We start from the raw sequence: 11,785 nt of genomic DNA, 5'->3' as shown, positions 1-11,785 counted from the left end.
TATGCGTGTGTGATGTTATATATATAATATTTCTAAAACAATGTTTTTAAAATTTAAAATTGATTGAAATTCAAAATAATAAAATTTCAAATATTTTAATTTGTAAATCGTGAATTTAATTTTTAAAATTTTAATTCCCAATCTACCTAAAAAATTCCCAAACTCATTTCTTCAATAAAATTTGTTACAAGGATCTGGATCTCGAAAATTAGCTTGAAAGACCATCAGGAAACTTGGGCTTAAAATTTTGGAATTAGGGTTTCTGGAGATAAAATCTTGAAATTTGCGTTTAAGAATGATAGAGATAACTTCTTAAAAGTAGAAAGTAAATTGAACGAAGGAAATGTCAACGGCTTTCCAGTTTTCTCCATCATAAACTCTAAAAAGTCGAGAATAACGAAGTAGCAGGAGAGCTTTACTTGGCATTACATTTTCACCGAACTAAATAGACATCCTACAAAATTTTTATCTTCCAATCTTCAGCCACCCTCACACCAGGCTTCCGGATGGTTACAGCAACAGCAGCATGTTGTCCCCCGAACCGAAGTGGACCAAGTTCGATTTCAGCCTTCTGATTTCCTGGTTCGACAAGAGCGGTTTTAGCCCCAGGGGTAAATCCAAGAAGAATAACCCGCTCGATAATGCAGTCAGACGAAAACCTAGAGTTGCCAACGGGAGAGGATGTTAGATGCCCATTCGAGAACACAAAGCGGCGATGGATGTATGCCCCATGTTTGAAGTCATAGCTTTTTCCATCATCAACATAGAGTTCACCTTCAGCTGCTTGGGAACTGTTCAGAGCTATTACCTAAACACGCCAAGAGACTTCAAGTCAAGCATGCTTTCTATAACCTTTTGCCTACCAAAAACACAATCAAGTGCCTAATCAAAGGCACCTAACCAGAAGTTGTGCTCGTGTGCTTTAGTTGATTTGTTCTGTGCCTTAGGGGCTAGACATAAACCATGTCAATATTGAACCATCAAACAGCCACTAGAAAATACATATTGCAAGAATTATCTGGTACTATTTTACACCAAGTATAGTAAGATATATTAGAGAATATTAAAGGGGCCAATTGGCATCATCACATACCAGTGTGTAAGGATCATGCACCATTTGCGTGGAGCTTCTACGTAACCGGTCTTTTCTTGGCACTATTGTGCCAGCTCTTTGGAAAGCAGGAATGCTCTCTTCTGAAACTTCAAGTTTATGGACCTTTCCTCCCTTATATGCAGTTCCTGTTCTAAGGTCGTACCACGATTCCTTCCCAGGCAAATATACTGATACATGTTTAGCCCTCTATATAAAAGAAAATATATGAGACTCCAATTATTTAAGGGCTAAGAAGATAAGAAAAGCAACAGAGAAAATAAGAAACAGTAGAGGTCCAGTTACGAGCAGTACCGCAGTATAGATCCCTTGTACTAAAAGACTGTTCCCAACCATGAAGGCTTCATCATTGCTGAAAGCTGCTTCATCAGATGGGAACTCCATCCATAATGGCCGTACAACAGGAACACCACTAACATTTGCTTCTCTGAATAATGTGTAGAAGTATGGAAGCAAGGTGTAACGAATTCGTATGGCATCTCTCATAAGTGCGGTATTTCGTTCGCTGAAATAACATGAACCTCGTTACATAGCAGATCGGAAAAGTAAATACATAATAAATGTAGAGATATTGTATGATAACAATATCAAACTTTTTTATTTCATAAACATTTCCATGATTACATCACACCAAAATACATTTTAATTAGTACAACCACAACTTCACAGGAGGAAGAAAAAATAGTCCTGATTAGCAACAGAAAACCAAAAATTCAGTCGCAGTCGAGCAATTAAATCTAAATACTAACACATTTTAAACCTTCGTGATGCACTAAGGGAATGATAGCTAGGCTTATTGATGTGGTGCTAAAATAAACCCACCTATATGTTAAAGTACATGCCACATGATAATTTATTGCCCCTAGATGTGTGGGGGGACTGAGAGTAGTGATGAGAGAACAAATACCATATCAACTAAAAGTGGGTTATCACAAGTCCTTAAATAAAGGGGACTTTCCACCTATACCAAGCGGTTTTAGGATGGGAACCTCATAATAATTTTTGACAATGGCTCCATATGGGCTTTTATAGTGCAAGTCATTGCATAACCTCAGAATAAATCAAGTAAATTCATTGAAGCAATGCCATAAAAGCAAACTCGAGTTACTAGTAGCTACAAATACTGGATTTGCAATCAGTCATTGAGCAGTTGAGGCTCGGCATGGAAACCTTTCCTTCATAAATAACATTTTTCTATTCAAATCCATGGCCATATCTTTTATTACAAAAAAAAAAAAAAAACAAACATCCAGCTATGTCAAATCCTTGACCAAAATTCACTTTGTTCATGTCCTCTTCATATAGATAAAGTAGCCACCCTCAAAGAACCTTTGACTCAAATTATGCATGTCTCAACAATCCAAACTATTTTGTAGTTTCCAGCCAAAACATAGAATTGAAACTTGAAAGAAAATAAACTTGAAATTCATATAAGTAAAATGAAGTTACTTATTGAGGAAATGAGCCATCATAAATCAGTGTGAGAACTAGAATTTTGAACTTCAATAACATTAAGCAAAACAGATCAGAAAACTACTTTCAGTCAAACCGTTTCTACTAAAAGGGTTTTTTCAGGGATCAACCAGATCACTTACTCCAAGAAAATCTTAAACACAAATGAAAGCAGTTGCATAAATCACGGAGGCTCAGAATGATCAATACCCCCAAAATACAATGTAGTGCTGCTGATCAGAATTCAATTCACATGCTCTCAGTGGAGACTCAAACGACAGGCATACCAACAGTGAAAAAGTAAAGTTGAATAAAAACAATTCAGGAACTCATTAAAATGTCCAGAATGAGATGCGGAAGAAAATGAGAACAGCGGAATGTTCCTAAGTGAGATTACTGCAACTTTGGTGAAGAAATGAGCTCAATATGCAGTTGTAGTTTTGCATGTTAGTGACATTTTATATAAATATGAAAAGTGAATGTTAATACATCAAGATGAAGAGAGTAGAATTAACATGGATGTTAAAAATATCATACCCAAACAACCAAGGCTCTCGTCTTTTTGTGTCATGATGAGCATGACCTCTAAAGAAAGGATAATAAGCACCAAGTTGATACCAACGCACTAATAACTCAGGCTCAGGATTGCCAAAAAATCCACCAACATCAGCCCCTGTGAAAGTTTATCTAACATCAAAAGGGAGAAGGTGCAAAAGTTTTTAACTTTTTTCATTTAAATGGCATGCATACCAGAGAATGTCATTCCAGTAAGACCAAGCGTCAAAACCATTGGGACTGAAACCCTGAGATGATCCCAATCCGCCGAATTATCACCAGTCCAGACTGCTCCATACCTTTGACTTCCAGCAAAGAATGCTCTGGACAAGACAAAAGGTCTGTCCTTACCATCTCCACGCTTTAGAAGGCCTTCAGCTGTTGCCATGTGGAAGTAATATCCATAGGCATTATGTAACTCCCGATGTTCCACTCCACCAAGATGTAAAGCATCTCTGGGCATTGTCACCTAACCACAGCAAAAGTTTAGTCATTTGTGCTATTTTGCCTGCTAATATGCAATTTTTACGAGTTCACACACACATCCATATATAAGAACAAGGTATGACTGCTTTTTTGCAAAAAAAAATTCTACAGAGTTTCCATGGTTTTCGAAGTGCAGCCACCGTAGATAAACAATACTCAGAAATAACTTCACCTCCATCTTCATGGAAAAGCGGTTTTGAAGTTAATTAATAACAAATCTAGCATGATTATAAACATGCTTTTACATTCCAAACATTGGACAAATAGAGGAAAACATTTTTCATGCTTAATTTAGAAAATAAAGAACTTCTATCATCACTAGCCAACCATTACTTATCTAAACAACAAAAATTGTAGCACAAAAAAATAGATAAACAAATAAAAGCTTTACATTCTTATCCATTTCATTGAAAACATTATAACCAAGATTATAGAGAAACGCAAAACATAAGGACAAACTAATTGTGTCTGCATAACATCCATGCATGCTAACATCCATAAACTTAAACACCCAACTTAAAGCACTATCATGGCTAAATCAGATAATATTTGTTAGAAAACCTGGGTACCATGTTAAGTACATTTATCTACAGAGAGTATGCCCACTTATTATTACTTTAATCTAGTTTATATATGCAAACAAGTAAATAAATATATCATGCCAAACAACAGGTTAAAACAAAATAGCCTGATAAAAAGGCCAATGGCCATGCTGCATGAAAAGTGCATATTATGGATATACAACAAAATACTCCCAATAACCACAACAAGAACCAAAGATCTGAGAATCTGCATTCTTTATGATTAACAAGTTTCCTCCGATAAAAGGTTGTAACTATGTTCTTCTCTGCTTTCCATAGGGGAAGGTCTCTTTTCCTTTTTATCAGGCTAAATCAGATAATATTTGTTAGAAAACCTGGGTACCATGTTAAGTACATTTATCTACAGAGAGTATGCCCACTTATTATTACTTTAATCTAGTTTATATATGCAAACAAGTAAATAAATATATCATGCCAAACAACAGGTTAAAACAAAATAGCCTGATAAAAAGGCCAATGGCCATGCTGCATGAAAAGTGCATATTATGGATATACAACAAAATACTCCCAATAACCACAACAAGAACCAAAGATCTGAGAATCTGCATTCTTTATGATTAACAAGTTTCCTCCGATAAAAGGTTGTAACTATGTTCTTCTCTGCTTTCCATAGGGGAAGGTCTCTTTTCCTTTTCTGTCTAATGCACTAAATCTATGTCAGACTTGAGTGTGCCAGATACGGATATGCATCAGGCACGGGTATGATTAGATTTTTTCAAGTTTTTCCGTGTGTTAGGAGAAGCCTTTAAGGTCATATCCTCATATCCATGCATCAGATGCAGGTACTTCAAGAAAAACAAAGAGTCCAAGTAACATAGCACTAAATAAAAGCAAGAAGGCATCTTAGGTAAAGAAATAAGTACAACCAGTTCATTACTATTTTAACCACAACCACCTATAAAAAGCGCGAACCTGAGTGGCTATGTCCACTTGTATTCAGTCTAAGGGCATATATAATGGTTAATTAAGTTCAATCCAACTTAAGTAGCATAGAGTTTATTAGCAGACCAATGATTGCCCACTTTTGGATATTTATTGTATGAACTATCCTGAATACAGAAACATTTGCTGACAAATTGTGCAGTTAAGTTCCTTCATAATTAATTAAGTGAACAGTGTGAGCTGAATTTTGTCACAACTAATTAAGTGGCTATGTCCACTTGTATTCAGTCTAAGGGCATATATAATGGTTAATTAAGTTCAATCCAACTTAAGTAGCATAGAGTTTATTAGCAGACCAATGATTGCCCACTTTTGGATATTTATTGTATGAACTATCCTGAATACAGAAACATTTGCTGACAAATTGTGCAGTTAAGTTCCTTCATAATTAATTAAGTGAACAGTGTGAGCTGAATTTTGTCACAACTAATTAAGTGGCTATGTCCACTTGTATTCAGTCTAAGGGCATATATAATGGTTAATTAAGTTCAATCCAACTTAAGTAGCATAGAGTTTATTAGCAGACCAATGATTGCCCACTTTTGGATATTTATTGTATGAACTATCCTGAATACAGAAACATTTGCTGACAGATTGTGCAGTTAAGTTCCTTCATAATTAATTAAGTGAACAGTGTGAGCTGAATTTTGTCACAACTATGTACAATACAATTTTAGATCATCATATAAGAAAATCCAATAAAATACCAACTTAGAAAGGTGTAATTTTATTTATTACTTGAATAAAAGAGAACCTTCTAATTAAGTGTTCATCTCATCTCTTGCTCTTCTCTCCATTACTTCTTATGCAATCTCTATATTTTTCCCTTGAATCATAACTACATCCATTCTCCTCTTCTCCCTCTTATCTTTTCTTGATTGATATAGGTGGGACAGCAATACGCTAGAGCATATAATTGTATAATAGCTTAGAAGAATAAGCATTAGAATAATGCAAAATGGGATAAGAAGATAACAAAAGGACAACATCATGAATAGGTAATAGGATTAACAAAAGTGGCATACCTCAGGTCCATTAAACACAGAAGGCTCGTTCATGTCATTCCAAATGTACAATGAAGGAGTTGAACCGACATAATTATCATAGGAGAACTTCTCAGCCCACCATGACCTAATCTCGGGATTTAACATATCTGGGTAGGAGGAGGAGCCTGGCCAGCACCACCCATCATAATCCTTGCCAGTTGCATCCTTTACATAATACCCCCTCTGGGAAGCATCCTTGTGCAAGTGAAATGACTCATCCCTCTTAATATGTGGATCCACAATTGTCACCATATGCCTACCTTTGGCAGCCAATTTCCTTTGCATCTCTTCTGGATGTGGGAATAGCATCTTATCCCATGTGAAATACCTCTTTCCATCAGTATGCTCAATATCAAGCCACAAAACATCATATGGAATATCATGCTCATCAAACTTGGAGTCCACATTCTCTACATCCTCTTCATCCCGGTAATTCCAGCGACACTGATGATACCCCGTGGAGAACAGCTGTGGCATTGCTGGCAGACCTGTTACACTCACGTACTGCTTGACAACATCCTTTGGTCCTGGTCCAACAAAAAAGAACGTATCTACAATCCCTGCCTCACTCATCCAAAACGTATCTATCCGACTCTGCTCTGTGGGCATCAGAATTCCACCTTCAGCATCCCAACCCTTTGCCAATACATCAATCTGCATCTCCGCAGCATTCAACCAGAAAAATCCAGAACTTTGTCCAGATTTCCCATGCGATACCATGAAGGGGATAGAACCATATATCCCAAAAGGCGATTCGTGAAGATACTCAAAAACATCCAAGTTAAACAATCTAAATGGCTCAGATTCCTCAACTCCAGGTCCCCTAGTGGGTTTAAGTGCAAAACTAGAGGCATGTTCCGGTATTCCATACACAAAATCAGACCCATAAAAGGAAACATCGAAACTAATGGACTGTGGACCATAAGGCCTAGTATCAGTGTGCCCTCTAAACCTTTCCTCCCAATCCTCATCCTCTTTCTTCACTCTCAATTGTTCAAAATCAAATAACCCATGTGAATTCAATGAAACTACACGTCGGTTACCTGCCTTCTCCCTGACGTAAACCTCAAAAGGATCGTGCCTAAGAACCGCCTCGTATCCGTCAGATAAGTACACCACGGAAGATAAACCCCCATCATCGCCGTTGATTTTCTCCGCGGAAGCACTCTGCAACCAGAGTTTTTTGGTCTCGAATTCAGAAACAACCACATCGGCGACTTGGAACCGTTTCTTGGGTGGGTCCAACGAGGGATCTTCGTCGATCTTGAGCCGCATGATCCCATCCTGGTAGACTGAAACAGAGAGAGTCAACGGCTTGATCTGATCTTGGTCTTGGTCGTGTGGAGCTTTAGGAATGAGCTTGGCAGTGAGATCACCATCGGAGATGGAGACATCGTGGGCGATTAGAGTGCAGGCGCCGGGTTTGCGAAATCGAGCTCGCTTGCAGAAGGGGGTCTGGTCGCAGGCTCGGAACTCGTCTTTTTTCCAGGAATGGACTGTTTGGGAAGCGAGAAAAATGAGGAAAAGGAAGGCAACCTGCTTCATTTTCATGGGAAAAATGTCATGGGATGGATGAGTGACACTTATGTATAACGTCGGAGATAACACTTCAAATATTAGGTTAAATTGAATGCTTTCATTTAGGATTAAACCTTTTCATTTTAGTATATTGAGCTACAACATTTTCGATTTTCATCAGTCTAACTTTTTTTATTAATTCAGTTAGTACAAATATTTATTGAAAATTAATTATGAAAATACAGTATAAAAATAAAACAATGATGTAGCATTTCATCTTCGTCTTTGAGTATAAAGCAGTTTAAAATTTACAGTTTATTCTCTTAAGAGACCTACAAAATATGGATGAGACTAATATTTAGTAATTTGAAAAATTAGACATTAACTAATTTTATATATATATATATATATATATATATATATTAAAATATATTATACTTATTTCTTAAAAATATTATAGAATTCGTGACATTTCAAAAATAATATGATTGAAAAGTAAAAGATTTTGTTTTCAAATATTAATCTATTACTAATAATTTTATATTATTTTTAATAATTTTTATGTTTTTAAGGTTATATATAGAGAAAGTTATAATGTTTCTTAATTTATAATTTTTTTACTTCACATTACTTACTAAAAATACAATTTAAGATTTTGTGTAATTGTTTCTTTAAAAAATATTTTGTATAATTTTGAATTTATGAATTTATAAATATGTTATTTATTTATGTAATTAATTTAAAAAATGATAATTTAATTTTAAATTTTGTTTTAAAGAGGTTGTTCTTCAAAAGATTTTAATTCTATTTTATTAAACATAATTATTTATATTAATGCATTATATAGTCAAATAGTTATCACCATACACAAATTAATTGTATGTATTAATTAAAATGTAAATTAAATTATTAGGATAAATTCTAAAATTATACATGAATTATAATTTAATGTGCAATTGTATACACGAACTTTGATTTTGTGCAATTTTATAAATAAAATTTTGATTTGATCCAATTCTTGTAAATTATTAACACAATTATTGATATAGCATCATTTTATGTTTATATATTATATTCATAAGTAATTGTATTTATCCAATATAAAAATAAAATGATGTATTTATTTCTTTAAATGTGTATGATTAAATTAAAATTAAAGTTTCAAGTATACATTTGAACCACAATTAGAGTTCCATGTGTATAATTGCACCAATTTAAAATTCATATATACAATTGCACATTAAATCAAAGTTCATGTATAATTTTGAGATTTATCCTAAATTGTTTTATATTTCTTTTATAAATTTAATTAATAATTTATGTAAAAGTAAAGAAAACTTTGTAAATTTTTATACAATATTTTATTCTTATAATTTGTTTTTATAAATATATAAATTTTATTAACAAATATTTAAATATATATTTGATAATATTAGATTAAGTGAATATTTATTATTATCATGTCCTGATTATAAATGTCCATTACTATATAGTACAAAAATTAGACACCACACGTAAATGGATTATAGGCTTACAATATATTGATATCAAAGCATTTAAATATATGATTTTTTATTTTTGCCGATTGAGTATTAGTTTGATTGGCATTAGCATTATTGCCAGTGTAGGAGGATGTGAGTTTGAGTGCACTGCAACGTATTATCCTCCTATTTAAATGTTAGAAAGGGGATATACATAGTTATAGATATTGTATCAATAAAAAGCGGATATAATAAGATCAATGTAAAAAAAAAACTCTAAAAATAACATATAATTGAAAAAATAATCTCAAAATTGTTTTATTTTGAAAATTAATTAAAAATGTAATATTTTAATAAAAGTCCAATTTTGTTAAAAACATTGTTCATAGAAAAGGAAATCTCAAAATAATAACACTAAATATATCTCACAAAATTTCAACTGATAATATGTGTAAGTCTCTCTACATTTTTTATTTGTGGATTATAGGTGTGAATGGTTTATGCAACGGCCCAATCCTTTAAAATGTTTTGAGTCTTAACTTAAGTTGGGCCTAGATTGATCTACCATTGTTTCAGAATTTAAAGTATTAACACATTTTTATATTAATATTTTGCGTATTTATAATTAATTTGAAACAAAGTAAAATTTACTATTTAAATTTAATTTCAACTGATTTAGAATTTTTTGAAGTCTTTTTTCTCTGATCGTTTCCCTCGGTTCTCTAATGGGACATGCTAGGGAATAACTAAGTGTCATGCACAACGACATGTTATCCCTCAAAGTTTGACATGAAATCCCAGAGGTACCTTTGAAGGGGCCTCCTCGCGAGTAGGTGAGCTGGGGAACAATGAGCTGAGAGGTAAAACTGGAGAGTGGTGAACTGACCAACCGATGAACAGGGAAACAGCAAATTGTGGATTAGCTACCTAGTGAACTGGCGAGTTGTTCGGATTTCCAAGTTGGGTTGCCATATTCAGGTAGTCGGGTCGCCAATTGGATTAGGGTTGTCATAATTAAAAATCTCGTCTAATATTCAATTCGTACTATCTATTCTTAATTTGTGCCTCTATCATAAAATTTTCATCTATTCTTATTGCTTTTTTTTTCATATTTTGAATATGTTGGGAGATAATATTAATAAAATAAATAATTATAAACTTTGAAAAAATTAAATTTTATGAATTTTAAAATAAAATGGAGAATACCTTAATTCTACTAAATATATATGTTTTTTAACTGCCATAAATTTTTAAATTGACTTAAATATTCATTTGGCCCTCAATTTGATATTTTCTTTTAATTTGATTATTATGATTTTGTTTGTTCCAACTTCATACCTTCTTTTTTGGGTCCACTATTTTGACCATAAAATGAGTATTAGTTATGTGAATCATAAGGAGCCGAGAATTATTGGATTATGTATAGCCAAGATTTGTTTAAGATTAATGTTTTGATCCATATTTTTTAATATCCGGCTAAAATTGGTATGGGAAACAGTTTTGATTTGTTTCAACTGTATAGGTAATAATTGGTAGTGATAGAGATTTTTGACGATGAAGTTCTGAGTTGTTTGGGTACGTGAGCGGCCGTCCAGCCTCTTGCCTGGCGTCACTCACCACCATACATTTTTATCCCGACTTCTCTTCCGCTTTCATCCTCTTCTCTATTGATATATTGTTTTTTGCCGAGATCTAAAGCCTGGTTTTTCCGTTGAATCCGATCTCTCCAGTGCCGAGGAGCCTTCCATCGGGCTAGAGGAAGGAGGACGAAGCCTCTTGCTCTCTCTCTCTCTCTCTCTCTGTCACTTCACTCCATCTGCCTGGATCGATGATGATAGTAAACCCATTCTGATTTTCGGTTGATTCTCTGCTACCAACCCTGTTCTGATGACTAAGGCAATGCTCAATATCTCAACGGACTCCATCGCTAGTCTGCCTTAAACACCTCCATTCGAAACCGAGCACTTTTTGCTACAGTGCGGTGAAAAACTAAAAATTGGAAGCAAAAGAATTTTAACTGCACGCAGCTTTATTTTGGAAGTGTATGGATAACACCAGCCTGCCATTCTGGTCTTTCCAAATCTGGTTACTGACCGATGCTTTTACATCCAGTAAAAATTGTAAATCCCAATCGGTTATTCAATCTATCAGCTTACTTCATACATGTATCTCGCATCATTATCTCAATCAATCCTCGGTCTAGTTCATACAATCATAATTCTAAATCTCTAAACATTATATATATTTAAAATTTAATCTCTATTCTTCTTTTCAAAATTTTATTTTTTCTCAAAAACATTAATATTTTTATTTTTGAATTTAAAATTTATTTTAAATTATATATAACCATATAAATTTTTTAAAAAATTAACGAGAACTAATTAATAATATTATAAAATATAAACATCAAGTTATATTAAAAATTAAAGTACGAAGACTAAATCTTATATTTAAGCATAATAAAAATCAAAATTAAAATTTAACAAAAAAAAGAAGCTTCCTTTTATATATATTTATACAAATTGTTTCTATTTAATTTATCTTACTTAAAATATCTTTCTCCTTTCTTTTCATTTTAAAACTTAAAAAAAC

The 11,785-nt window shown here is 33.4% G+C and overlaps 1 protein-coding gene across 1 annotated transcript; it reads right to left on the bottom strand.

Annotated features, from left to right (window-relative positions):
• Positions 1-309: 309 nt before the first annotated feature.
• Positions 310-7,876, bottom strand: LOC105802339 (probable glucan 1,3-alpha-glucosidase). The gene is made up of 6 exons (XM_012633919.2): positions 6,174-7,876; positions 3,314-3,587; positions 3,101-3,236; positions 1,406-1,616; positions 1,094-1,300; positions 310-808 (listed from the first exon to the last, which is right to left on the bottom strand). Exons 1-6 carry the CDS (start codon positions 7,743-7,745, stop codon positions 455-457), a joined length of 2,754 nt encoding a protein of 917 aa, XP_012489373.1. The 5' UTR covers positions 7,746-7,876; the 3' UTR covers positions 310-454.
• Between the last annotated feature and the right edge of the window lie 3,909 nt (positions 7,877-11,785).

Source organism: Gossypium raimondii, chromosome 11, assembly GCF_025698545.1.
Source record: "Gossypium raimondii isolate GPD5lz chromosome 11, ASM2569854v1, whole genome shotgun sequence".
NCBI lineage: Eukaryota > Viridiplantae > Streptophyta > Magnoliopsida > Malvales > Malvaceae > Gossypium > Gossypium raimondii.
The sequence above is the reverse complement of the archived record's forward strand: the minus strand, read 5'-3'. Positions and strand labels throughout refer to the sequence as shown.